This window comes from Mugil cephalus, chromosome 2 (assembly GCF_022458985.1).
Source record: "Mugil cephalus isolate CIBA_MC_2020 chromosome 2, CIBA_Mcephalus_1.1, whole genome shotgun sequence".
In the NCBI taxonomy this organism is placed as follows: Eukaryota; Metazoa; Chordata; class Actinopteri; order Mugiliformes; family Mugilidae; genus Mugil; species Mugil cephalus.
This window is the reverse complement of record NC_061771.1, coordinates 7,102,866-7,129,996: the sequence shown is the minus strand read 5'-3', so window position 1 is coordinate 7,129,996 and position 27,131 is coordinate 7,102,866. Positions and strand designations below refer to the sequence as shown.

Below are 27,131 nucleotides of genomic sequence, written 5' to 3'. Positions count from 1 at the left end.
TTAATAAGCGTTCTGCTCTGGCTGATTTATTTTCTTGGCATCACATTTTGTGACCTCTTGTATACAATCTACCTCTCCCCCTGCAGGATCAGCTCATTTGAGGTAAAAGTTGAGTCTTTGTACACAGGTCTAAGGTCAGATTACCTAATCATCAACGCTGATCTCAGCAGTCAGCCCGATGTCTTGAGATCTGATCCCATACCCCTTTCAATGGCGGCGGCCCCTATCCCTACTAAACTACAGTTGCACTGCTCAGGTCCTCGAATCCGACAACACTAAATGAATGTAAAACCACATCAATATGATACAGCTTTGTGTCTGGGCAGTGCAACTACAGTCACTCTACCAACAGATGAACGCCGCCATCGCCCCATGCCTCCCTCCGTAGTTGGGTGGAGCGCCTTGGCTGCCGGCGATGTTGTTTGAGCGCTGCTGTCAGGGGAGTTGGGTGGCTGTAGCCGTAGGCTGCGGTGAGTTGTTTTAAGCGGTGTGGTTCAGTGGGGTAAGCGTTGTGGGAGTCGGGGTTGTAGGTCGTGGGGTTGTAGGAAGTGGGGGCGTAGGTTGGAGGGTAGGCGGTGTGGTGATCGGGTGGTGGCTCCGTGTAGGTGGGGACAGAGACTTCATTCACACCACGACGGAAACGACCCAGAGCGAAGTAGGTTAGGATTCCCTGCACAATGAGATACACATATTGAGTTCAACAGTACGGCAACACTTTTTATGCATTGACTACTGGTAGAATCTTAATTATGTAAAGATGAGACGAAACACAACGATCACTCCCCCCTAAGATCTTGTAAGACCTTTTCGTAACGGTTCCAACTCATCAACTCTAATAAGTCCTGAACCTCCACATGCATTGTTATGACCAGACGATCAACATTAGAACACCAGACGAATATACTAATACACTCCCTGAGACCGTGAGTGTTATGTTAAAAAGTCGACTCTGACTGATGGGACTACATTCACTGACCCCTACACTTTCACTCACTGGATGGATGATTTGACCAAAGCAGGACACAGAGGGGACGAAGTCTGGTTTGTTTTTATCAAGTGAAGCCTCTTCAACAAAGATATTACAAGATGGAAGAGGAACCACTGTGGAGGGTAACGTAGTAAATGCAACTTCTGCTTGGACACGGCTCAAACACGCAACCAACGTTGCGTTACCTAGCGGTTAGCATTAGCATTGAGATGTAACAAGAATCCCCTAGGTAATGATTAACTTAATGCAATTTCAGCCATGATTTAGTCTAACCCATAACGTTTTCTAGGCTGAAACTCATCGAGCAAAACCAAAGTTGTCTATGACTGGCAGTGGCTGGTATGTGATAAAACTTAAAGTTAGTGTTTTTGATTTTTCGGTTTTAGCAGCCAAACATACAGCAAGACGATATTTTCATGGTTGAAAGTGACAGTGTTGGCCTAAAGCTTCCCTCTGTTCTGCCTCCAGCTTACATTGTCGTCACAGTGACGTAGGCCATGAAGCCATGAAGGGGTCTATTACCAGGCAACAGTCAGTGTCTCAATGAGAGGCCGTTGAGCCGAAAGAAGCCACAACCCACAGAACTGATAGGAGCAACCAGGTCTTTTTGATTAATTTTGTGTGAGCCCACCACCGTGAACTCACTTTTCAGAATACACGGTCGTGTGATGATCCGCTGATATTAAAAATATAGATCAGTGAAGCTTCAAAGCATCTCAGTCAGTTTTCATTTCAGCTTTTGTGCATCTCAACATGAAACTGAAAACAGTGGCTGGTTTAAGGGAATATTTTGGGACATTTGGGGAAATATGGTTAATCATTTTCTTAGTGAAAGTTAGATGGGGAGATTAAAAGAAACGCACACGTCCTACAACAATAATATGACACTACAGCTAGGGACCAGTGAAGTAGCACAAACGTGAGGGAAGCAGGCTCTGTCCAAAACACCAAGGCCAATGTCTGGCTGTCACTGAGCTTCCGTAGCCCTAGTTTCACACTACTGGCACTAGTTGGACCCATGCTGACAGCTTTTCAGTCATTTCATGTGAATCGGGAACAGTTGGTGGATAAAACATCTTTTATTGGCTGTTCAGTTTAGAGAACTAGCAAACAAGAAGAGAAACAGAAGTGATGAGAATGAGAAGGACGGCAAAGTTCAAACGGCACACTGGCGTCTGGTCTCGTTTTCACGTTTCAATAAAACATTATCATCTAAAATGACTAAACTGTCTTGTTTGCCAGTTGATACGAAAGCCAAAGCATAAAAAAGACACACCATGTTGTAAATGTAGTCACAGAACCCAGCCCACACACATATCAAAGTTCAAGGTTCTTTTTTGTCATTTATATGGTTACACAAACAGAAAAGGTGTTTCTCAGGGCCAGGGCCATACATATACGAAGAATATAAAAATATAGTGCAGAAGGCTAAATGAAAATGCTATAAAAATGTGGCAAATGCAGTGTGTACAAAAAACTTGACCACTGACAATAGAGCAGTACATGGCGAGGGGCCACGTAGGGTCTTATATTATATTGTTCATGAATTTAACCCTACACATCAAGTCTTAATGTGAAACTAACACATACAAATTGCCAAGTCTTGGCAATAAAGGAGCTAAGTGTATTTCTCAAAAGATATCTAATGTGGTTCATGACTCAGGGCGTTTGTTCGTATTGTCTTCCTGTTCAAAGTAAAAGCTTAGCGGCAGAGAAAGTGGTCAAACTTGACTGAGCCTTAAAAACAAAACAAAACAAAGCTCACCCAGGTGGCGATGGAGAAGAATGAGAAGGCGATGGTGGCGCGTGCGGCGTCCTCAGGGACCCCGCTGATGTCCTTGGTGTGACTCCACTGATTGGCCAGCAGGCAGAAACACACAAACCACAGGAAGGTCCACACCCCTACAAAACAACACAGATGCACAAATGATCTCTTTTTCCTCACAGCACGTAAAAATAAAAGGAAAAATCAAAAACGCCAGCACACAAAGTTCTCTCCCATCACCGTCAAATGAACCCCAGCTGTTTTTCTAACTTTGTTTTGCTGCCTGTGAAGTCTGAACCTGATGAATGTTTGTTTTGCCCTCCGCCCGCCTGCTCGCTCATTGTCCACTGTGTGCAACAATGAATAATAAGTTACGTCAGGCAAACAGGCAGACGTCTGTCCGGCTTTTGCACAAATACCCCAAGGTTTTCTTTATGAATTCAAATGAGAAGACTGAAACTAAAATTGGAGGACATGTAACACATGTAAATGCTATTTAAGAAGATTCGTCCTTTTCACGCATGATTTTATCAATTTACTCCAGAAAATGTCTACATTCAACTGGACAACGCGCGCGCTTTGGGCTTATCGTCAACTCAAATAATCGGACAAAATACTACAGATTCATCGGCAGATACACGGCAATAATGTAACCTAAAAAATATATTCCCACCCTTCCCACCCCTGGAAATATTTCTTCTTCTTCTTCACAGAAATTAAAGCTGCGAGGTCTTAAATTAAAACAATGACCTGAAAGGAACTACAACACATACAGCTGAGAGGACTAACAAAGTCACAAAGGTGATAACTTTCTGTGAGTTCACCACCGTGAGCGCCACATTTCAAATTACACACAGCAGTTTGATGATCCATCGACAGTAAAACATGCTGATGAGTGCAGCTTTAAACCTCACCTGAGAATCCCAGGTCGGCCATGACAGTGTACTTCCTCTCCTGTGCGTTGCTCATGTAAGGCAAGTAAACATCGAACATCAAGAAGACCACGCATGCCAGGAAGCCCATCACGCCGATTCCCACAGCATACTGACACGCAGAGTCGTTTTTGTTGAAGATGCACTTTGCATCAGCGGTGTAGACAGTGTTGATGTAGCCCTCTGTTGTGATGCAGCCAAACACCACCATGCAGAATATCTGCAAGTAAATGAAGGGTTTTCTTTTAGCTTTCAATGATTTGCAAAGACACGAGAAGAAAGGCCTTTCAAGTGCATTCATTAACTACAGTTTGCATTCTTTACATTAATGTTTCAAAAGCTGAATATTTTCCGACTGATTTCACACAGTCAGTGGTTCCTGTTTTTGAAAAGGCTTTCCAGTCCACATGCAGAGATTTAAACTTACGAAGAAAATGTGTAATTCACACATTTTGTCATTATTGTCTTGTTAAGATTCTATCTAGAGCAGGGACACTCAGTGTGTTTACGTTCAGAGCTTAATCGAGCTATGCTTAAAATTCGACTTTCTCACTACAGTCCTTGTCCCAGTTTACATGCAGCGGAACAAAATCGAATAACTGTTCTCCTCTTCCACACTAGGTGGCGATACGTGTCTTTTCAGCTGGATAACACCACGTTAATACGGCCCGATTTTCGGGTCACCTTTTACGTGATATAATAAACTAGAGTCGTTCATGTGGCAGACCGGCATTTCAAGCAACAACCAGACGGATAATAGTTCATTTTTTAATCTTATACATAATGTTCGCGCTACTTCTGGTGCAGGTAAGTTCTGCGCTATCCCTCAGACGGCTCCGTTACTCTTCTTCTTCTTCAATTGACTTTCTTGGACGTTTTTGTTCTGGTTTCACACGCCAGCGCAGCGTTCGTGGAGCATGCGCACACGTATTATGCGATTGAAAACTCCAATTCAATCACATTATCTGGGTGTCTCAATCAGATAATGAGAACTTAATCGAGGTAACGTGTTTACATGCACTTAAGTTCTCCTGTTATAGTCCGATTAAGGCAATAATTTGTTTTTTTTCATGTGCATGTAAATGCACTGACTGTGGAAAACTACTTCCTTGGTGGTGCAGTCTGCTATGAAAACAAGTTATTTTAGATTTTTATACGGTATTCTGGTTACTGCTCAAAAGTTAATGTTGGGGTTTTCCTTGTGCTTGTTTACCTTATAAATTGGAAAAACACGGCATCTTTAACAAACCGGCTAAGCCACATAATTACAAGAGGATGTCACAGACAGAGTCTCTTTTCCTCAGTGCTGACTCTGCTTGTCTCGCGGAGCTGTCGCTACTGCCTGGTCCTTCTAACAACCGTGTCCGGCCTAACAACCCCACATCACCATGTGACCTAGTTTTGAACGCAGCTGCCTGCCATGTGATTCCAGAGATGCCACCGGCTCCCTAACAACACTCATAATGAGTCCTGGGAGGAGGACAGAGAGGGGACTGTTTAGCGGGTGGGAGGGAGGAGAGGCCACGGTCCTGCTGGTGGGATGAGGTTCAGACGGGAGCATTGGGGAAGTGAATGTGGGGAGTTCCTAAACACATGGCAGAAGCGAGACAGGGACTTTCTGAGGCGCAGATGGATTTTTCTGAACGTAAATAGACCAAAAATGTTTGTGTGACGTAACAAAAAGTGGCATTTTGTTCCAACAAACATTGCTTACAGTTGCAAAAACTCTACGGGTCTGTCATCATAAAGAATTTTGTTAGCGTTTTAGAATCTGATAGATGTAATTCAACATTTTTACAGTTTACACGGATTCTTTCTTATTGCAGGATGAGGTCTGGTGTGTTCAGGGACTCGCGGGGAGGTTTAAAGACTGAACAATGCTCTCTTTCATGCCATAGGTGCTTCCTTGTTATTGTCAGGATTAAAATCCCAGTGATTTAGGCAGAATTAATCTGAGAGGAGCCGAGCAGCTGCGGCGAATGTTTGTCAGATCGGTAGCACATGTTGACCAAGGGCAAGGGTATCACCTTACCTGCCCCATTAGTCCCTGTTTACCACTGACACACGCGTAATCTCCTTCCCACAACACATCAACCACCGTCACACTCTGTCCTCGTCAGCCCCAGAATGTGTTGCAAGATGGAACTTAAGCTGTGTGTTTAGCTCAGGCTTGATTTACCAAGCAGACAATTTCAATCTTCAGAGAAGAAGGTGTTCAAATGTATAGTCTCTGTGCAGTCTTTTCTTTAACACCACTGCCTCGCTGACATTAAGTGTGGACTTTGTACATCAGTGTCCTCCCAACCACAAACAAAAATCCCTGACATTAGATCTGCCTAGCAACAGGTGATCAGAGGCGCACTATTACTTCCCAGAACTTTCCCAGCTGCATGAATTCCCCTATTATGCAAACACCAACTATCTGTGTGACTTCTTCATATCAAAGGTACCCCTCTATCAGCCGTCTAACATCACATTAGGATAATATATATATATATAATATATAATATTCAGTCTACAGCCTGTGTAGCTGTGTCGGAAGTGAAGATGTGACAGTTACGCGTCTTTTGTCCTCTGACAGCTCAAGCGTCAGCAGCACAGAGACCTGCGCTGCCTGTCACCGAGCTTTTCTGACACGCAGCAGCTGCGAGAAGAAACATGACGCCCGGCGGAGACTCTACGCGAAAAAGCAGCATGAAAACAAACATACAGTATGCCCACATGGGCGCTGAAGGCGCACCTGTTCACAGACTCGTCTGAACTTTCATAGCCAGAAACACGACCCCCGGCCATGGCGCACTCACCCAGCTGAGCAGCCTCACGATGGTGTGCGGCTGTCGGATAAACTTGAAGAAGTTGAAGCCCTCTGCTCCTGCGAGCGCAGCCCCGTACGCACTTGCACCGCCCGTCTCCTCCATGTCTCCCCTTCAGATGATCCTCTGGAGCTGTGCGTGTGCTTCGCGCCGACCTCACGGGACAACCTCTCCGACTCCCCTCAACTAAGAGTGGCCACTACTGCCACCTCCTGCTGCTCCTGCGCCGCCGAAGACAAGGGTACGAGGGGAGGAGCGCGCGCAGATGGGCGGGGACTGGACTGACGGAAAAAGATGATCGTCACGCATACACAGATCAGCCATAACATTATGACAGGTGAAGAGAAGACTGGTCATCCTGTTATCACCTGTCACCTGTCAGTGGGTGGGAAAGTCAATATTGTGTGCTAGAAGCAGGAAAAATGGACCAAAGGGACCAAAGGGACATCCCCAAAACTCTTGTGGGGTGCTCCCGGTCTTTAGCGCTTGGTTTCCAGACCAAGGCTCAGTGATGAAGTACAGACTTGACCATAATGTGGCTAAACTAGTTAAAAAAATAAATAAATAATGTAACCTGTCTGCTACCAAATTTGAAGGCAGGAAGAAGGCAAGCTGGTGGAGGCAGTGTGAGGATTGGGGCGATGTTCTGCTGGGAGACCATGTGTCCTGCCATTCACGTGAATGTCATTTTAAGAAGTACCACCTAATGCACTCTAACACACAGCAATAAGGAATAAGTCCAGGAATTGTTTAACCTCCCGAGACCCTGCGTCCTCATATGGGGACACTTTTGTCTGCCACGTCCTGGTAGTAAAAGGTCAACCCACTTGTTTATTTATGCTTTTCTGGTTTGATATGACATGCGAATTCACCAAATTCACAAGTACATGTTTGAGGATGTTGGGATCTCATCGTTTCCAGTTCTGCTTTTGCATTAAAATGACAGGTTTATATTTTGGTTCACATTAGCCACTTAAATTGTAATATACAGTGAAATAATCCCTGTGTCCACATATTTTGTTTGTTTTTTTTCCCCCCAAAATTACTTCCAGTTCAAAGATGATGCTTTTTTTATATATATACTTCATAGGTCCTACTAATCCCAAATACCTAAAGTTCTTAATCTTATTTTAAAGAAATTCTGAACAAATGGTTGGGTCTCAGTAGGATAAGGAACACAATGAAATTTACCAGATCTCAAGCCAAACCAGCATCTGAGGGATGTGCTGGATAAACAACACAGATCCATGGAGACCCCACCTCACAGGACTGATAGGATCTGCTGCTAACATGTTGGTGTCAGATAACCACAGCACATGTTTGGAGGTCTAGTGGAGTCCATGCCTGGACAAGTCACGGCTGTTTTGGTTAAAAAGGGACCAACGCAATATTGGGCAGGTGGTTCTAATGTTATGGCTGACTGTTGTCATTATTATACTCCTCACCCACTGTATCTCATGCAGATACACATACTGAAAAGAGAGCACACAGAGCCTCCCCTAAAGATGTTTATTTAACCACAACAGAGCATGTTTACAGAGCAAACATTGTTTGAACTGGTTCGTCCTCAATCGTCTTCTTCTCCTTTTCAATTTGAGGCCACTCGTCTTCAGAGGCCTCAGATGTCTGAAAGAGAGAGAAAACGAGTGAGTTGGACTGTGTATGACGAACAGAACCATTTCATGAATTCTTCTGACCCACCTGATCAAATGCGTCCTCGTCAGCTGACAACACTATATCAGGATCCTCAGTAAGCGCTGCCAATTCCTACCAGGAAAGATCGGTCATGACAAATACAGTGAAATAATACAGTGGCTGAAATAAAGATATGCTGACTAACCAGCTCGTCCTCGTATGCAGCTACTGTTCTCTCCATTTCGAAGAGCCGCCTGAGAAGAAAACATGGTAAAATTAAAGATATCTTCCTGAAAGAATACGTCGATATTGGAAAAATATTTTCAAAAAATCCCATCCCAGGATTCAAACATTCAAAAAAGAAATCTATGTATGGGTCTTTCTCAAATTTGGTGCTGTTTTTCTGTCAGACAACTCATCAATTCATCATATGCTATCATACCTTTACGTCATCACTGAGATCAGACGCAGATATTTAAGCAGACAACATGAAGTGAAAAAAGGTTTGTTAGTTCTCTTTAAGCGTAAAGATGGAAAAAGTCCAAATGTAAATTACCCCAGTTTCATATCCTCTTAAAAATCTTACATCCTCTACGAATCTGGGTGCAGATGTCCTTTCATCAAATCACATCTTTAAACAATTCTTATGCACCAGAAAATGTTATATTTTAACTGCAACTCAGTGTAGTTGGTGCTTTGGCAGTAACAGCATTTGAATTAACAGCACCGCCATGTATCCACGATGGTCCATCATCATTTTACTCACTTCTAGGATGTATACGCACAGCCAGATCAAATTCTTTTCAGAATATGAGTTTGCTAACACATCATTTGGATTTTACTAAGATGCATGTTTTATCTGATACAGAAAAAAAATAACTCAGTTCCCAATGAAACAAATTCAGACAAACATTCAACAGTAAAAAAAAACTTTTGTGAGTGAGGGAACTGGTTTCAAGTAAAAATTTACATGTTTGGCTCCAATTCCTTCAGAGCACTTGATATATTGTTAAGAAAAAGTTGCACGAATGAATACAATGATTCAATGAATGTCTTCTTTAGCCACCTAAGTTCCTTACAATTAAAAAAAGAAAATGTTAGAAGAGACACAGTCCTCTTCACAAGAGGAACAAACAACTTGCTCTTGTGAAGAGGTCATCATTTCACGAGGAATCAAATAAATCGAAGAAATGACTCACAGAGACGTCTTGCCATAAAGCCTCCATCCTGAAAGAGAAGTGAACAATGTTATTCCTCAGCAATATGGAGGAGGAACTCCAGATAAATACTGTGAACTCACTCTGTAATACTCCAGTCCAGCAACAAGCAGACACCAGGAGAATCGCAAGCGCGAAACTTCCGAAGACAATTGCCGCCACAAAGACAGCGGAAAGCTGGTTTGGCACTAGAGGAGTGGTAAGACGACAATGAGTACAGGTGCCACAAGGATGTTTTACCTGAGTCAGCAGCTGTGGATCAACTGTACCTTCTTCATTTACAAGGTATCCCGTGCTGCTTATGGCAGTGGTGTTGTCAAAGCTGTCTGACACTTCACAGTGGTATCTTCCACGTTTCCTTTTCTTCTTCTCCATCTCCAGTACCGATTGCTCTGATGGATCGTCAGTGATGCGGTAGAAACTTCCTTCATTCTGGAGAAGCGTTTTGTTAAGGAACCACTGGTATCGTGGATGAGATCCGCTGGCTACCTTGCAGTAGAACCTCAGGACGAGAGCTTTGTTTTCTCCAACACTATACTTGTAAGACACCGTCACAGGGCCATGGACTGGGACTGTTGGACACATTGTGGATGGAAAAGAGATGTGAAGACAAATGGAGAGTCACTGCAATGAGACATATATGCTACAAAGGTTATGTTAACAATTATAAACAAGGCACCTACCAACTTTTACAGGCAACCACTGACTCGTTCCACGCTGGTCTCCACTAGTTGCTGAGCACATCAGCATTAATGTATTTCCAGGTATAAGATGAACCTTAAATGTATGATGCCTCTCATGGATACGCCGGGAAACGTCAACTCTTTGTGTTCCGTTATATAGGGTAAATATGACAGGAACAGGCCCCTTGATTAAATTGCAAGTCACCATGGCATAATAAGCTTGGAAATCATCCTTTAACACGGTGTAGGTGATGTCAGTCCTCACCACAGGCTCTGAGGAAAGGGGAAGTAAGAAGACATTATTTTGCAGAACATTTCCCCACAGTGTTTTATTCACTAGAGATGACATCTTACCTTTGATTGTGACTACAACTTCAGAGCTGTTGGAGGTGAAGACCTGTGTGTTGTTGAACACATTTGTCGCCATACACATGTAGGAGCCGCTGTCTTCAGGAGTGACTCTGAGGGTGACACAGACTGTTTGAATACATCCAACACATTTCTTGGTCAGCGTTGGACAGCTTTTGACCATTGGGGTCATATTTAATATGCGCATTTTTCATACAAACCTCAGTTTTACAGTTCCTTGTGGGAGGCATGTAACACCATGTAGACAAAATGTTTTGATCCGGTATGTACAGCGTATGTTTGATCATAATTAGATTTATAGGTGGAAGCTGCACTTTGGAAAGTGGGACAAGCTGGTTGTTGCAACTTGTATCCTAATAATCTTAATACTCTAATGAGCTAGTGCCAGCACTCGTCGTCAGCTAGTGACAGAATGTGGCAAATGTACAACAAAACAACAATGACAAAGGGAAGGCATTTAACATCTTTATCTAACATCGATCACAGATAATGTAGACCAACTAATCAGCACGTTTCATTCCTGCCCAGTATGATGGTTTGTGACTCTAACTAGCTTCCTAGACTAACAGCAGCTCTTCTTCTTTCTTATAGCTGCAGTAGTGATGTTATGGTGCTTTTAAATGCACCATTTTGATTGAGACGCAAGTTGGACACTACTGGCCTTCATTCACGGTAGTTCTTGGATTTTGTTGTCCAGACACCACAGGCTAGCTGTTTCCCATTTACAGTCTTTATGCTAAGCTAAACCTTTTTTTTTTTCACAAGATACTTGTTATTCACTTCACTCCTGTCAGTGGTCATAATGTTGCAGCGGATTTGTGCACATTTTCCCTGGAAACTATGAAAGGCCACCTCTGTATGACAAACTGTTGCAGCACTTTGTAGCTGTTTCTTTTCTCCCAACTGCTCTTCCTGAACAGTTATTTCCTCTCACACAGGCGAAGAACCTATGTTTCATTGGCTATAGTCTTTATGATAGAACTCAGACTCAAGCGATATGACGTTTGGACTTTATTGCCCGTAGTTCTTTGGTGTGTTTTTAGCTCTAGCTCTGGCCCCGTGATTATCAACATGCGGCACTGTAGCAACCCCCGAATCAGCAATGCTAAAGCAACCACTGGATACCATGCTGGTTTTGTATACGCCCAAATCCTCCTGTTGATGATATTCTACTGACCTGTAGATGTTGAGCTCATTATCAGACTGAGAGATGAGCAAACCATTGCGCAGCCACTTGTAGGAGACATCAGTACCGGTGCTGTGACAATGCAGGTGCAGATTTTTCCCCTCTTGGACCTCCACCGGACCCGAATTGTTGATCTGAGTATTTTTCACTGGCTCTACAGGACAAACACAACCACAAGGTCACATGTATTTAAAACAAAGTGTTGATCCACTGATAAATAGTCCAGCTCCTGATGCCAGCAACAAGGGGATCTGCAAATTGGTCTTCTAGTGAACATTGCCGCTGCAGTTTCCGGCTTCATTTTCAACCCTAGAGGCTGCTGCTTGGTTGTTATTTTCTATTTTTACAGAAGATATGAGTTAGTTTAATGATACTTAACTAGCATTTACCCATTATGAATATTAGAAAGGTTGCTAAAGAATTTCATGGAAATGTTTGTGGTCCCTGGAGGATACATTGCGTCATGCTAAAATTCTAAATTTTGATGTGTTGGTCTTGTTTTGGGATTATATAAACATGAGCGTGAAAAATGCTCTGTGTGGGTGTTACAGGGAAGCCAGTGTACACACCCCTGATAGAGAAGACACTCACCAACAACCTTCAGATAGTGTGGGGAGCTGACACTGGGCGTTATTTCAGAGTTGTTCTGTGCTCTGGCTTCACATTCCAGGAAGCCTCCGTGGGAACGTGTAATCAACATGGGAATGACAACGGTCTCCCCCGCCAGGGAGGTGGTTTCGCCCAACACCTTATTACGGTCGTCCTTCCTAGAAAAGGTTCATGATGATTAGAGAAATTTCGTCATTTCTTGATATATTGTAGCACAGTGTTTTACTGACTGCACCCACTTGTATATCTGCAGAAGGATACTTTCATTCTTCGGGGGGTTTGGCACATAACACTGAAAGTCTACAGCTTTCTTAATTAAAGCCTCAGAGGGGCCTTGAAGCACTGGATTGTCCAGAGTTACTACAAAATATAATGACACTGGATCACCACAAAGAATCAAAAATCACACAGCCACAAAACCACATTAATTGGTGACACGCATACACACAATAAATAAATAAATAAGTAAAACTGACTTACTGTTTTCACTGCTGCAGTAGCACAAACCTGCAGAGACGAAAAAGAAGTTAACAATAGTTTTTAAATTGTGAAATTTTCATTTGTGTTGATTAGCTTACCCACGATGACTACAAAGAGGGAATGAAACATCCTGAAGAGAAATGATGCGCTTTAATTCAACGATAGGCTTCAAATATAATGAGCTGCGTAGGAAAGGAGTGAGGGCATTTCACGGTTTAAAGTAGAGGGTTGGAAAAATACCCCCGCGATCAGAAACATGTGCTAATAACTGATAGTGGATGGACACTCCCTCCCGCTAATATCATATCAACTTGCTCATGCTGTCACAGTTTTATTTGACATGAATATCAAAACAGCAAAAGTCAGACACGCACAAAGGTGTAATGAAACATAATTCTTTATTGGTTTGATTAAAAAATATCATGAAAACTAATTATGACAGTATAGAGTAGGTGGTACATACACTTTCTTTTGAAATTAAAGGTAATGTTCAAACAGTGGCTTAAAAGCAATTTGGCAACACAAGAATACAAATACTAAATCAGACATTACATTTAAATTAGGTAAGCTGTGCAGGATCCTCCTGTATCATAATGTGATCTCCAAGGTCTGAAACAGAAACAGAAAGGTTGGGATGTTTTTTTCTGCTTTAATCTGCTTAATATTAAGGAAAACATAAGTGTCTAGTGCACATTGAGTTTTACACACTTTGAGTTTTGCCCCTTGCGCTGGGCAGTCATTTTCTTTAAAACATTAAAATCTTGTTACGGTGTAATGCTCCTACAGGTAAACTTGTTCCCGGTTTTTATGTGTGTTTATGACCGACTGAACATTGTTGCAGACCAAGCAACTCCCCATGGCAACGGCATGTTCGTTGCATCGTGGTACAGTGTGTTCCCATTGCAGACTATTCTAACAGTGGACAGGGATCAGCATGGACACCTTGAATGGCCTCTGGCTATGCAGCCCCATGCTAAATCAACCGCAATTCCTGTCTGACACTAGTATTTAAACTTTTAGCAATATGGGCAGAAGTAGCTCGTCAGGTGTTCAGGACCACACGGGCCTGCCTTTGTCCCCCATGTGCATCTATGAGACTTACCCAGCCAGGAAAAAATGTTCACTTGCTGCCTAATATATCTCACCCACTGACAGACACCATTATAACCCAATGGTCAGCGCTATTTACTTGATTATACCCTGTTGGCCATAACATTATGGCTGGCCACTAATGGCTCATGTTTCACTAACTGAATTGTGTTTTGATGGTCTGTATACCTCATTCTGAAGCTCACAGTCCAAAGAGAAAGTGTCAACGAGCTTGCCCTCCGACTGGGATTTCAGACAGGGGAAGTGCCTCAGAGCTGGGATTGGAAGGTACAAACAGCGTTGAACAGGCTGATTTAAGTGAGCATTAAACTGTCTGAGCTGAGATAAAACTTACTTTGTTGGAGTAATGTGGGCACGAACTGTGGGAAAAAAAAAAAAAAAAGGTGAAAATACATTTAATACAAATTTATCAACACATTTGTTCCATTTAGTGAAGCTCCATTTCAAACACACACACACACACACCTGACTTGTCAGATATCTTGTACCAACAGGCTGAACCCACTGCCAGCATCAAGAAAAGGAAGCAGCAGAACGCTATGGTGATTCCCTCTATGGTAGACAGGCACACCTCTGCAGAAGAGACAAAGCAAATATATCATACTGTTGAGGGCGCGTGGCAGTCAAATAAATGTATGGTATATTATTTTTACTTGGTGATGTTTCAGTGGCAGGTGTTGCTTGTGTCAAGGAGTGAAGGCTCCTGTCTGATTGCAGGTAAAACAATGCAGAGACCACCCACACACAGCACATTTGTGTATAAAGAAAAGAAGAATTAATCAAATCTTAAGCCTGGAACAAATAAAAGTTTGCTAAAGTTACAGTTTGGCCTTCTTGGTAAGAGTTTGATGAGAGGATCGATATCACTCTCATGTCTGGGTCAGCATAAAATGACCGAAATCTGCCTTTAAATGTCACTAATTGACATTTCATATGTGTGTCTTTGTTTCATGTGGTTAAAAAAGCTATGAGCCAGATTGTGTCTTCACTCTGAGCTCAAATGAGTCAGCGCCTCAGTGGCTGTGGCATTTTCTGCCTCCCCGTTCAATACATACTCAGACATTTACTGTATAGTCAGCAGTAAATTAAAGTTGCTGTCGAGCAAAACAGCAGCAACCTTTCCCCCATAAAACATGTCACATTGAATTGTGAAATTGCAGACTACTGTATGCATTAGAGCACATGACAAATTCAAAGACACAGTTACAATGGTAGAAGGTACATTTGTGCATCTAGGACAGGAGGTGTCTCAGTGAATACATACATGGAGTCACTGCAACTGGCCTATGGCTGTATTAAGGTTGCAGGATCTGGTGCTGCCAGTCTGAGCCCCAAAACATTAGACCAAAGTTGTCCAGCTGCAAACAAAGTTCTTCTCTCTTGTGACTTTTCATGTTTTTCTAAAGGTTTCCAACGCCAAAGCTACATAATGGCCAGGGTCGTAATAACGCACACGAAAAGCCCAAGAGCTTGAAAAGTTGTTCGTCAACATGCAAAAAGATGGCAATTTTAATTTAATTTAACTAGTGTGCGGACACCATGTTTGAGTGTGATATACAGTCCTTCATTATACATCCACGACCTGGCCAAGATACCTACCAACATTTTTACATCTGTGTTTTGTATGGATTAAAGTACTTAAATATGCTGCGTTAATTAGTGGTTGGCTGTTTGGGCTCCAGAAATGATGAAATGATGAAGAAAACCTTTGGACAGAGGGAAGCTGTTTCCAGTCATTACGCTAAGCTAAGCAGCTGTTGAATGTAGCTTCAGAGATGAGCGTGATGTCGAGCTTCTTGGTAGGGAGGCAAATAAGACAATGTCCTACAATGTTACACTATTCATTAAAATATCACTTTTATTCCTTATGAAAGATCTCTTCACCTGTGACTTGAACCAGCTGTGCTGCACTCTCCACCCAGGGTCCAGAGTCCTCAAAGCTGTCCCTGGCCCTGCAGCGGTAATACCCAGACTCCTCCGGGCTGAGCCTAGAGAGGACGAGGGTTTGTCCTCGGTTGGTCAGGGCATTGTGAGACGTGATGGGCTGACCGAGGGAGTCCACAGAGGGGAGGGCAGAGTCGTTAAAGAGCCATGATATGTAAAGGAACGTCCCTCTGCTGACTTGACAGTTCAGCTTGGCAGCAGCTAGCTTGGAGTCAGCTGTGTATAGATACTCCACCTCCACCTTCACATCCCCTCCAGCTGGGACTGAGCACACAGGAAAGAAGAGAGTATTTGTAAAGTGTATAATTAAAGCTCCCAGCAAGACATACATCTCTGTACAAGTCATACCTACTTCCAGAGTCACAGGCTCACTTATCATTTCCTGAATCTCACTTTTCACAAGGCACTGTGCCACGCCCATGTCCACCCCGGGTACCATGGCAATGTGGAACCAGGCAACAAGTGAGTCGGTTTTTGTGACATATCCCACTTCATGGCCATCAAGCGAAAGAGAGAAGTTTGCTGGAGGAGTCCCCCTCGATGACCAGCAGGTCACGTTGCCATAGTAACTGTTTCCCTCTTTGAAAAAGGAGAACAAGATCTGTGGCTTCGAAATATAAACTGGTGGAGGAGGAGGAGGAGGAGGAGGAGGAGGAGGAGAAGGAGGAGGAGGAGGAGGAGGAGGAGATAAACAATATGTTAGGAGAAACTAAAATAAACTGAAGGGAATGTCAGCAGTCTAGAGCAATTTGGACAAGATTTAAAAGGCAATGACACTAGTGGCACAAGTTAATTTATCTAATTAATAGCTGTAGGGATCTTTCAGTCCATACCCAACAAAAGTAGAATAACTCCAGCATTTATATCCAGAGTAACCATTTTTTAAACAACCGTGAGTTATCTCCACCTTCCGATAAATCAGACCTGGGCATTTTACGGCCGGTGGGCCACATACGGCCCTTTGGGCATCCCTGTCTGGCCTGAGGTATGTCAGTCATAGGCAAATGAAATGCAGTATTCTTCAAAAAGGATGATTGAAACAGTTTCTTGCCATCTATTAAACATTTATTGAGATTTATTGAGACAGCAATTCATGTAGCTACATGGCCCCTCCTTGGTCCACTGACGTTTTCCAAAGAGGACAAGGTTTACAACATGTGTTGGAACTACAGATCCGTAGTGTTTTATTTTCCTTTTCGACCTACACCAAAGTTCATAAATTTAAATAAATATTTACAGAATATTCCTATACCTCTGATTACCAGTAGCAGCTTATCAACATATATAATTTACTGCTTTTTACAGTGGGAGAAAATGAATACTGAGCAGAATTAAGTTCAAGTTATCGTTTGGTTCGGCCCTCCAACACATTTAAGATTTTTCATGGGGCCCCCCGTAGAAATGAACTGCCCAGCCCTGGGATAAATGTTCAGTATACGTTGTTTATCATTTTATTATTATATACCTTTGACTGTCACCTGGACCTCTGTGCTGCTGGAAACCCTCTTGATGCTATTCACTGTGGACCATGCATTGCAAGAATAATGTCCAGCATGCTGCGGAGTCACGCTCTCCATCACTAGCTTGTTCCCAGTGAAGTGAAACGGGACGGAGGTTGAAGATGTCACCTCCTTCCTGTTGAAAAACCAGGTATAGGAAAGGTGGGAGCCCATTTGGACATCACAGCTGAGGACAATGCGTGACCCCTCGTACGCAGCAGGGGGGAAGGGGTCAGAGGTCACTCTGGTGTTTGATGCTGGAGCTAGAAATGTTGGGATGACAGATGGTTGAAGACGGAAGTTTGGTAATACTCTGTAAAACACCCAGCATCCACTACTCACTGACTACACTCAGCTTGATGCTGTTGCTGACTCCTGTTTGGCCTCCAGCCGTGGCCTTGCAGTGGTACGTCCCGTCTGACGCTGCAGCCACCTTCATGGAGAATGACGCAAATTGGCCACCTTGGAGGTCGATGTCCGTGGCGACCAGGACTCCACCGCTCCTCATGAACTCATAGGTTACAGCCGGCGATGAGGCAGGCGCAATACACTGGAAAACCACCCTTGAGCCGAGGTAGGCCATGTCAGGGCCAGTCAGCACTGGAAGAACAGAGCTCGATCCGCCTACAGAATAAAATGAAACAAACTGACCTGTTTTACATTTTTATTGTTTTTGATCCAAGGATACCACCTCAGTTTAAAACGGTATAATAAATACACAAAAGCTTTTACAGAGAAAAGAACGCAAAATGAAACTGGGCTACATAGATCTACTTTAAGCACCATTTGAACACACTTACATATCCTGATGATCAAACTTGCCACAGCTGGGGAAAAAAATGCACATTGCAGGAAATAATATTAGTCGATAAGGTCATTTGTTTATGTTGCTATTTTAAATAGAATTCAACCAACTCACCCAAAATTGGCAACAAATTGAGCATCTGACGGTTCCTCATAATAATGGTATGCATATATCTTTGACATGGTTTCTCCGACACGGCTGAATGTGTATGTGTTTGTCGAGGCTAGGGGTGTTACATGTGTGTTGCGAGTAGATAACATATCTGGCTGCATGTTTGGTTTCAGCGTGATCTCAGATAAAACTTAAAAACATGTAGAAGGATGTTTAATTAGCATCATTTAAAAACAAAAACAAAAAAACATTCACTTGAATACATATAAAGTCACATTTATTATTATTAAACTACTTAAACTACAATTATTATAACTGTGAGTCTATCAGTACATTGTTGTGCATAAATATTTGCCTTCGCAGAAAAAGATCACAGTTCTGTTTAATATTTGCATTTTATATCACGGGAAATGAGAGTTCATCAGTCCTTTGTCATATTATTTTTAGCCGCCGCAGGACTCCACCCAGGTGTGGTCGGCCAGAGCAAGGCATTATTTGTACGCGGAGGTCTGCGGGCAGACTTTAATCAGTCTAAATGCATGGACTGGGGTCCTCTTCAGTGACTGCAGAACGCGCTTTGCGCTTGCTTCTCAGCATTGTGGTGTGCTTCTTGACCAGGAAACGCTTGTCTGTGCTGGTCTGTGAGGGGAAACGTGTACAAATAATTGAGAAACACATTGAGTAACACACAATACAACACAACAATAGACCCCTCTGAGAAAGAAACTCACATATTTCCTCTGAAAACTAATTTTCAGAGGAAATTCATAGGAAGTTGTTCTGTGACATATTACCGTAACCAGCAGTTCTTTCAGTCTCTCAATCGCCTTCTGATTGGAGCGTCCTCGTGACACATATGAGGTTAAGATTACACTGAGGAAACAAAGTGCTTCATGTCAAGTAAATATGGCAAGATTAGAGCAAAATACTGCATCTGTTAATAGAAGCCTGTATTCACTGGTCATTATTCACTGACACAACATCTAGTTTATATCTAGCATACATGATGCTTTTTTCCAATTCATGAGCAGTGATGTTGAAGATGATGCCACCTATACTCTTACATCTCAGCTAGTATGAGCGGCAGGGCAAAGGTGGCAGAGGCCACGTAGCTTAGAGTGGTCTGCACAGGGCTGGGGAGAGTGTTCACACAACCTTCCATGACAGTAAATGCCGATTCCCCCATTGCAAATGGACCACAGGGCAACCTGGAGAGGCAAAAAGAAGGAGAAAAAGGAAAGAGTTCTCTCATTTCTAGATCTAAAATGTTCTGGATGCGGTGCTGTGGACAAAATAAGATGTCAGCAGAGTGGCAGTACGTGTGGGTCATGCTGTCTTGCTGGTAGACGTTGAAGGCCAGCGTGGCTCCAGCGATGGTGAGGCCGAGCAGCAGCATGAAGTGGAATAAAACCGAGGAGTTGGAACCTCGAAACACCCGATGCTCTGCCTCACAGCACCGTAGGACACTGAACTGAAAGACGGAGAGGGACACAGTTTGTGTTCATTAGTGCGCGTTGGTCACAACCTTCTGTCACATCAAAACAACAAACCACAAAGAGGGAAATAAGACAACTCTATTGTTGAGATTCTCAACCATTTAAGGATAGCAACAGAGGAGGAACTTGTTGTAATTCTGAGGTCTGTCTCCTCTCTATGTTGCCGCACTCCAGCCAAGTTGTGACACAAATGGTGTGACTCTTATTCTAGTGGAGATGCTAAGCTAAGCTAGCCTCATATTCACAGCCACAAACACAGGAGGGAGGCTGATCATCTTCTTTTGGCAAAAGCGTGTTCTCCAGCTGCTTGAAAAGGTTTAACCGTGGCTGCTTAAAGTCATCATTTTAGTTTAAAAATAACTCAAACGAGAATTGGAAATTATTCATGGTGAAGAAATGTAAGGATCAACCGCGAAGATATTAACAATAAATTGTTATGATAAATGAAAAAGAAATAATTAGAATTGTCAGATCGTTTTATCATTGTTTAGCCAATCTGTGTCATCCTGTTTTCCTCACCTGCGCCCCAATTCCTCACTTTTGTGAACTGGCCGAGCTCTAAAGTTGTGTCCTCCTGAAAACCTGTTTAACCACAGTCATTTGGATTTGTCTAGCCTGTTTTAACCATGGTCTTTACATCCAGTTGGTCTGCAGTTGCAGCTGTGTTTATTGTTTTGACGTGAATTTAAAAAGAAGACTTAGTTAGCAGAGGGTGGTCTATAGCTCTCATGTCTCAGCCAACCTTTTTGAGGTAGAACGTGATCACCAGTGCGACCATTCCTATCAGAGGCAGCAGAGGGCAGTAGTAGACTCCCACCCAGAATACAGTTTGACTGTGCACCAGATCCAGCACTTCAAAATGGATCAGGAACCGTTGTTTCCCTACCAACCGGATCAGCCAGGATGTGGGAGACCTCTCCTGCAACAACCTGTCGAACGGGGGGGGGGGCAGACAAAACCTGAGAATGACTGCGATCGAGGGGGGAATGTGCTGTGAAGTGACATCAAACACATCTTGATCTTTCCGTTCAAACCACAGCAGTGACAGAGAAAGAAACCGTAGATTGCAAGCAAACCCACTTCCTGGGGTAGTCCCAGAGAAAGGCATTGCAGACAGTCTCCAAGAAGTTGAAGATAGTCAGTGTGTACATCTCTCTACCAAACTGGTTCTCTCTGCACCGAGAGTCACTCTGCAACAAAGAACCCAAAACCGAGTTAAAGGAAAGTCTGACTCAAAAGCACTAGCTGATGTTTTTAATAATCAGTTTGAAGGACCTTGAATCCCCATTGACTTACTTGACTGTGTGTTGATTTGAGGACAAAAAATAGGTAGATTCCCAAAGAGGCCAGCTTTAAGAAGATGCTCCTGGAGGAAAGAGTGAATCCATGCAGGCTTGTAACTGTGTCTGTATAGTAGGTGTTTTCCTATCTGTTTATTTCTCAACTCACCTCACGAGCGTCGCATTCACCTGTGTGGTGAAAGAATAGTCCTCGAAAGATGAGATCTTACGGAAGATGTGAGGGAGGAATAGGTTGACAATGGTGATGGTGGACGGAGGAAGATACTCAAAGAACAGACTGATCAGCCAGTTGTGTCCGGTCTAAAAAAAACAACAAAACAAAACACAATAACATGTGACAAACTACCGGCCACATTCATGTCTGCAGCTAAACAAGACCATCTGCATCACATCCACACCTGTTTCATGGATATTTCTGTGATGAAGAAGATAAGGTAGAAGGCTCCGCCCAGCAAACACAACACCAGGAGGTTGAGGATGAACCTGAGCAGGTAGAGGCGGACCTTCTGTCCAAGTGTCCTCCGAGCTTCACGCAAGGAGAAACTTTGCTCCTCCAGGAGCAGCTGAGGAGGAACAGAAAGACTGCGTGAACATCCAATCTATTTTATAGTGCCTACTGAATGTGCAGCATTTTAAGTGGACAACTGTGCACTATATCTAAAATATATACTGTACACTGCTTTATTTTATTTTATTTTATTTTATTTTAAAATAATGCATCAAAGTCAATGTGAAGAACAGAATTTTTTTTAGTACAGTATATTACAAGTTTTACTTGTACTTACTTGTACAAGTTTCACTTTAGGGCTGCTAGCAACCTCGTTATGCAATAGCAGGTTGCTAGCAGCACATTCATTTATGAAACCTAAATTTGGCCTTGGCCACACAATAATCTATCTCATTAAAAGGCTTTGACTTTTATCTGAAGAGGAAGACATGACTTTCTACAACTATACAGTTTTTAACACAAACTTGGCAGCAGGGTGCGACACTGTAGCTTACTGCACATTAATTAGCCACAGCTAGTTAAAAAGAATTGAGGTCATTAAGTCCAGCTGACATCAGAACCACTTCAGGGCACTGCTAAATCAACTCTGTGGTGATTTGGAAACTGTAATCAAGTTTTACACGGAGAGGTGTTTCTAATATGTAGGTGCTTATGTGTGTATGTTTGCGTGTGTTGCGCTATTATTTCTTGATGAACTTTTATTTGCCTTATGTACATACTCGAAATAAACTCCTCATTCTCATTCTAATACTTGGCCGTAAACTTTCCTTTTGGAGCAAATTAGAAAAATGGCATCATGTCCATCCTTTCACCTTGAGGTCATTTCTGATGAAGCTGCGTTTGAGGTCAGCGGCAGCGGGATCCTGGACGGTGAAGTCCCAGCTGCAGAAGATCTTAAAGCTCACATTCATGCTGTAGCGCGTCCCGAGCATCCAAGTGTGCTTGTAGCCAACCACTGTCCTGTGAGAGGTGAAAAGATGTAAGGGAAAATAACTTCTCTTACTTTTTTTCTGACTTGTTGTGGATCACTAACCTGCGGACCACCATAACGAGACTGAGGAGGAAGATGGTGAGGATTGCAGCAAGGTACAGCAGAGTCGTGTTCAAGCACGCTAAGTTCAGGGAGCCGGGCGTATAAAAGCCAAAGAAGACTGGTGAACGATCCAGGTAACCCTGTAGAAAAGACAAAAATAGTAAATGAAACAGGAATAGAAAACAAACTGCTCTTGTGCATGACTTTGCAAACTTACCGTTCCGAGGAAAAAATCTAAAACAGAGTCGTTGCCTCCAAATCGCATTGTTTCTGTGAAATAACATAAGTACTTTAAAAAGTCTGCTACCACAGTTGTACTTATTTGTACTGGTGTCACCTGTTAAAATTGACTCACCGTTGCTCTCACCCCTGCCATAAAATATTGTTGGTCCCAGAATGAAGCCAAAGATAAGTGCACAGTGTAGCAGGTTCATGTAAACCAGATACCTGAGGAAAACAAAATAGGACTTCACGCCGACTCCGAACTTGCCTGGAAGAGAACACTGAAGGTTAGTAGTGAAACTGAATTCACATTGGAGGACATAGGGGTCTATATAGTAAGTGTATTACAGGCCTTTTGTACCTTCGATGGTGTGAAGAGAGTTCCGCCATGGCAACAGGCTGGAAAGAGCCGCTGCCACTGATGCAGACAACCTTTTCCTGCTGATGCTCTGGCTCCGCCTCCACGACTCCCCAGTGTTGTTGATTTGCTTCTTTCTCCTCTCCCTAAGAAACATACATTCCATCTTTAACAAATCCATTTTTATTTGAAGTTCATCAAATCCAGACTTTATCCATGAGATAACAATAATTTAACATAAATTCAAGTTGTTTTTGGTTGTTTTTTAAATAATCATAGGGCGTCCAGGGCTGTGAAGAGAAGCTTTTTCAAGTCCAAGTGTATGAGAAGCATGGATTGAACCGGTAGCACGATTTGAAGCGTTTATTTTAAGAAAAGCATTGTAACACTCTAAAACCTGCGCTGTCTTAAAAGAGACACTTCAAATCTGTGGTCCCAAAACAATGAAGTGGATAAGGAATCACAATAAACTAAAAATATATTTGTACGGGCTTTTACATTTGAATAGCAGGATTATTTTCTTATCCAGGCCCTTAAACTAACCAGAATACAATACAAAATCACCAAGCAGGACACCCAGCTGAGGTGGCTTGACTGGTTCCCACAGACAGGACCTGTTCATACCTGGTATTAACATGTGCCGTGAGTGATCCCATCACAAGTACAGGTGTGAACACACCCATGATGCACTGACGACACATTTCACATCTGATCACTTATATTTACAGTCCCCTCCAAAAGTATTTGAACAGCAAGGCTTGTTTTTGTTGTTCACTGAAGACATTTGGGTTTAAGTTCAAAAGATGAGTATGAGACAAGAGTTCAGAATGTCAGCTTTTATTTCCTGGTATTTACATCTTGATGTGTTAAACAACTCGGGACATACCACCCTTTGTTTGAACCCACCCATTTTTCAAGTGAGCATAGCCACTGGAACATGTGACTGACAGGTGTTTCTTGTTGACCAGGTGTTGCCTTTAAGGTTGCTTGTTCAAACATTAAATATTTCAGCATGACTAGTCTCCTTTTTGGCCTGGGTTGAAACCTATAAAGTATGCATTTCTCGTTAAAGAGGATAAAACACAATCTTATGGACTGATGAGACCAATATTAATCTCTACCAAAGTGATGGAAAGGCCAACTGCTTACGTAACTGCTTGTGATCTGAAACATGGCTTGGGCATGCATGGCTGCTTCTGGATCAGGCTCATTAATATTTTTTGAAACCACCCGCAACAAACAAGAACTGAAAGAAGCTGCGGTAAAAGCCTGGAATAGAATCACAAATGAAGAATGCAACAGTTTGGTGATGTTGATGGGTCGCAGGCTTCAGGCAGTCACTGCACGCAAGGGTTAAGCCACCAAATATTACATGTCATTTACTTTAAGATTATTTGTTACATCACGTTGCTCACCAAAAAATTCTGTGGTGTAATATAAATGGTGACAAATGGGAAGTTGTTTAACACATCTAGACGTAAATACCAGGAAATAAAAGCTGACGTTCTAAACTCTTGTCTCATACTCATATTTTCATCTTAAACCCAAATGTCTTCAGTGAAGAACAAAAACAAGGGAATTTGCCTTGCTGTTCCAATACTTTTGGAGGGGACTGTACAACCTGGAGGAGGTCACACGTAGGCATTTACTTTTACTGGCTCAGAAGCCAAGAAGCAAAGAAAGTACACTCACTAGTAAAATGTATTCTCATGTACCAGTCCTGCACTAAATCTTAGCTTTGTGAAGGTTGGCGTATTCAGCACTTGTTTAAAATGTTTAAATAAACTGAGAGAGCTGCTAAGTGTATGTATGTTTTGTATATGTATGGACGGGTTGATGGCTAACTTTGCTGGTACTTGTACTAGTGACGATAAAAGGATCATATCATATCATCATATCATAATTCAACTGTTTTCATTTTGGAGGCTGTGTTGGGTATAACCAACACATGTTTCTATTATTTGCACGACTCAATTTAAGTCAGGGGGCTAGGCTAAATTATAGAAACTTTTTTAAGTTAATGCCGTTTCACACTACATCCTTCAAAGTGAGCCAACAGTTGAATTACCACCTTTCTGCTGCTGTTTCAACATAAACATAATGGTCATTAAGAGAAGATTTTATACAGGACTGTTCTATTAGTGCACCTACTGAATTGGCAAGTGAGTGTATTTGAGTGTAAATGTCAGTAAACCAATAAAGAATACATTTTCACAGAACACATAATCTGAATTGACTGAATGTCAAAATAAGATGTGGATTAAGAAGGTGAACACTTGGAGAGTGTGTAATGAGCTTTCCCACCTGATGCTTCTCTTTGCCTGCATACAAATGGCCCTGTTTCTGAGTGGCTGCATCAACGCCTTGTCTCTGGATCCTCTGGACAGGTGGACATTGCTGAGCCTGTCCTCGGGTTCTGGGCCACCCTGGGCGGCCTCAAAGCCTCCAAGTCTGCTCAGCTCAGGCCGGCAAGCCTGGATGCTCGGCAGCTGGTCAAATATCTCTGTCTGATGGTACTCACAGGAGTCCGTAGACAGGTCGGACTGAGTGCTTTCATCTGTGGAGAAAATAGCACGTATCATTTATGCAGGTTACCCTACGTGGTTGCATACAATGTGCCTTACACAGCAAATGTTTCATTAAGTTTTGCATGTATTGTTTTACTCAAACTGTAAATACTTTCTTCAAGTACTTCATCATTAGCTTCTCTGTAAAATGTCAACAAATTATAGGAAAACTCATCAAAGCTGAGCTTTACTGTGACATAATGAAAGGAAAACAGCACTATAGTACCATGCAGCCTAAGACATATCTAGATCAAGTCTGCTTCTTTGGAAAAAAAACACACCTTCGGGAGCGATGGTTTGTAAGTACAAAGTCTTGCCGTAGGTCCACACACATTAATACATACTATAAATACCGTGTCACACAGTCAAACAATCGCCACATTAGTTTCATTTTCTATTACCTGATAAAAGCCGAGTGAAGTTCATAGGTTTGCGCTCCTCCATGTTTTCCTTTACAATTCCTCTTTAATAAAACATTTTTAAAAAAAATAAAGGCAAACTCCCCCCCCCGAAACTTCTCTGTTCTCTAGCTCATATGCCAAGTCGCAACTTAAAGCTCTCAACTGTAAGAAGTAACTTCCGCTAAAGCTGAATCAAAATATCCTGTTTTGCACCTCAAGGGAGGCGTTGCACCAAAGTGAACACCCCGAGCGGCTGATCTGGAGTGAGCGTTGTTCCTCAAGTTGTGTTTGTATGATTCTCTTGCTGGCAGTTGGAACAGATGTCAGATCTGTCTGTACATTAAGGATCAATGTGACAACTCAAAGGAAATCACATGACAGGATGCAGACTCAGACATTGCACTGGTGGTAATCTGGACTGACAAAAAACCATTTGTGTGCGTGTGACGTTTGAATGTGTGAGATGAAGCTGCAGAAAGGCTCTTTACACCCACTTGCTACACCACAAAGAGTCTTCCAGTTAATGTCATTTTCCATTAGCAGAGGCGTGAGCAGAGACTTATCGGTTTTTCTTTTCACATGATTGGTTTCAATTCCAGTGAGACTTTAACACTCGTTTCCATTTATAAACATCACATGCAACAGCAGATAATTTGGCAACAGAGATGCTGTGAAGATTAAAAAATTATTAAAAATACTGCAACCAAAACCACGCATACTGTCCCCATCCATTTCATATTAGATCATTGGATTATTCAAATTGGGAGTTTAGCCCATAGTAAAGGAGAAGGAGGGCACATCTCAAACAGTTGTTAATTTTTATTGTTTTGTCACACACAAGTCCACAAACACATTTACACTTAAAATAGGCAAACAGTTGCGGCGAACAACGCCCTATTTCCTTCCTACTTTACGAAGGAATTAACAGCCTTTACCCAGAACTTTCACACCCTTCTGGTGTGAAAATAGGTGGAAACCCAATGAATTTACGATGAAAACAAGCCTTTTATTAAACAATGGTTTGGTCCCATTCAACTTTTCAATTAAGCTATACAGCAGCTAAATGGGATTCAAGGATTCAAGATCACTTTATTGATCT

The 27,131-nt window shown here is 42.5% G+C and overlaps 4 protein-coding genes across 6 annotated transcripts; all 4 read right to left on the bottom strand.

The window, feature by feature from the left end:
* Positions 1-337: 337 nt before the first annotated feature.
* syngr2b (synaptogyrin 2b) lies at positions 338-6,731 on the bottom strand. Its single transcript, XM_047577312.1, has 4 exons — positions 6,490-6,731; positions 3,668-3,905; positions 2,754-2,890; positions 338-670 (listed from the first exon to the last, which is right to left on the bottom strand). Exons 1-4 carry the CDS (start codon positions 6,601-6,603, stop codon positions 338-340), a joined length of 822 nt encoding a protein of 273 aa, XP_047433268.1. The 5' UTR covers positions 6,604-6,731.
* A 1,261-nt stretch (positions 6,732-7,992) lies between these two features.
* Positions 7,993-12,935, bottom strand: si:dkey-93h22.7 (carcinoembryonic antigen-related cell adhesion molecule 5). 2 transcript variants are annotated; one of them, XM_047578964.1, is made up of 13 exons: positions 12,776-12,935; positions 12,678-12,704; positions 12,437-12,557; positions 12,180-12,355; positions 11,580-11,742; positions 10,388-10,494; positions 10,034-10,306; positions 9,620-9,922; positions 9,434-9,538; positions 9,333-9,360; positions 8,339-8,387; positions 8,200-8,265; positions 7,993-8,124 (listed from the first exon to the last, which is right to left on the bottom strand). In XM_047578964.1, the coding sequence occupies exons 1-13, from the start codon at positions 12,804-12,806 to the stop codon at positions 8,032-8,034; spliced, it is 1,542 nt and encodes a 513-aa protein (XP_047434920.1). In that variant the 5' UTR covers positions 12,807-12,935; the 3' UTR covers positions 7,993-8,031. The 2 variants fall into 2 exon arrangements, with proteins under 2 accessions (XP_047434920.1, XP_047434921.1); XM_047578965.1 differs by lacking the exon at positions 12,437-12,557 and having other exon boundaries at positions 12,776-12,899.
* Positions 12,936-13,058: 123 nt separating this feature from the next.
* On the bottom strand, positions 13,059-18,646 carry LOC125004403 (putative pregnancy-specific beta-1-glycoprotein 7). Of its 2 annotated transcripts, XM_047578966.1 has the most exons (11): positions 18,150-18,646; positions 18,031-18,057; positions 17,573-17,854; positions 17,197-17,493; positions 16,080-16,352; positions 15,672-15,995; positions 14,441-14,494; positions 14,253-14,360; positions 14,122-14,146; positions 13,956-14,041; positions 13,059-13,286 (listed from the first exon to the last, which is right to left on the bottom strand). In XM_047578966.1, exons 1-10 carry the CDS (start codon positions 18,202-18,204, stop codon positions 13,990-13,992), a joined length of 1,497 nt encoding a protein of 498 aa, XP_047434922.1. In that variant the 5' UTR covers positions 18,205-18,646; the 3' UTR covers positions 13,059-13,286; positions 13,956-13,989. The 2 variants fall into 2 exon arrangements, with proteins under 2 accessions (XP_047434922.1, XP_047434925.1); XM_047578969.1 differs by lacking the exon at positions 14,441-14,494.
* tmc8 (transmembrane channel-like 8) lies at positions 18,344-26,308 on the bottom strand. The gene is made up of 16 exons (XM_047578963.1): positions 26,033-26,308; positions 25,369-25,621; positions 23,068-23,210; positions 22,840-22,974; positions 22,702-22,754; positions 22,485-22,624; positions 22,264-22,411; positions 21,342-21,506; positions 21,092-21,243; positions 20,939-21,008; positions 20,723-20,832; positions 20,385-20,571; positions 19,466-19,617; positions 19,211-19,354; positions 18,941-19,019; positions 18,344-18,785 (listed from the first exon to the last, which is right to left on the bottom strand). Exons 1-16 carry the CDS (start codon positions 26,073-26,075, stop codon positions 18,678-18,680), a joined length of 2,082 nt encoding a protein of 693 aa, XP_047434919.1. The 5' UTR covers positions 26,076-26,308; the 3' UTR covers positions 18,344-18,677.
* Positions 26,309-27,131: the final 823 nt, after the last annotated feature.

Excerpts from the sequence above, each read along its gene's own strand:
- syngr2b (XM_047577312.1), bottom strand. The coding sequence starts at position 6,603 with ATGGAGGAGACGGGCGGTGCAAGTGCGTACGGGGCTGCGCTCGCAGGA. Across the intron at positions 3,906-6,489 it reads TCGTGAGGCTGCTCAGCTGG|ATATTCTGCATGGTGGTGTT; the intron begins GTGAGTGCGCCA and ends ATTTACTTGCAG. Across the intron at positions 2,891-3,667 it reads GGCCGACCTGGGATTCTCAG|GGGTGTGGACCTTCCTGTGG; the intron begins GTGAGGTTTAAA and ends GTTGTTTTGTAG.
- si:dkey-93h22.7 (XM_047578964.1), bottom strand. The coding sequence starts at position 12,806 with ATGTTTCATTCCCTCTTTGTAGTCATCGTGG. Across the intron at positions 10,495-11,579 it reads AATGAGCTCAACATCTACAG|AGTCACTCCTGAAGACAGCG; the intron begins GTCAGTAGAATA and ends TGTCACCCTCAG. Across the intron at positions 8,266-8,338 it reads CTGCATACGAGGACGAGCTG|GAATTGGCAGCGCTTACTGA; the intron begins GTTAGTCAGCAT and ends CTTTCCTGGTAG.
- LOC125004403 (XM_047578966.1), bottom strand. The coding sequence starts at position 18,204 with ATGCATACCATTATTATGAGGAACCGTCAGATGCTCAATTTGTTGCCA. Across the intron at positions 17,494-17,572 it reads CATCAAGCTGAGTGTAGTCA|CTCCAGCATCAAACACCAGA; the intron begins GTGAGTAGTGGA and ends CAACATTTCTAG. Across the intron at positions 14,042-14,121 it reads GCCCACATTACTCCAACAAA|CTCTGAGGCACTTCCCCTGT; the intron begins GTAAGTTTTATC and ends TTCCAATCCCAG.
- tmc8 (XM_047578963.1), bottom strand. The coding sequence starts at position 26,075 with ATGGAGGAGCGCAAACCTATGAACTTCACTCGGCTTTTATCAG. Across the intron at positions 19,355-19,465 it reads CAAGACAGCATGACCCACAC|GTTGCCCTGTGGTCCATTTG; the intron begins GTACTGCCACTC and ends TTGCCTCTCCAG. Across the intron at positions 18,786-18,940 it reads TGAAAGAACTGCTGGTTACG|ACCAGCACAGACAAGCGTTT; the intron begins GTAATATGTCAC and ends TTCCCCTCACAG.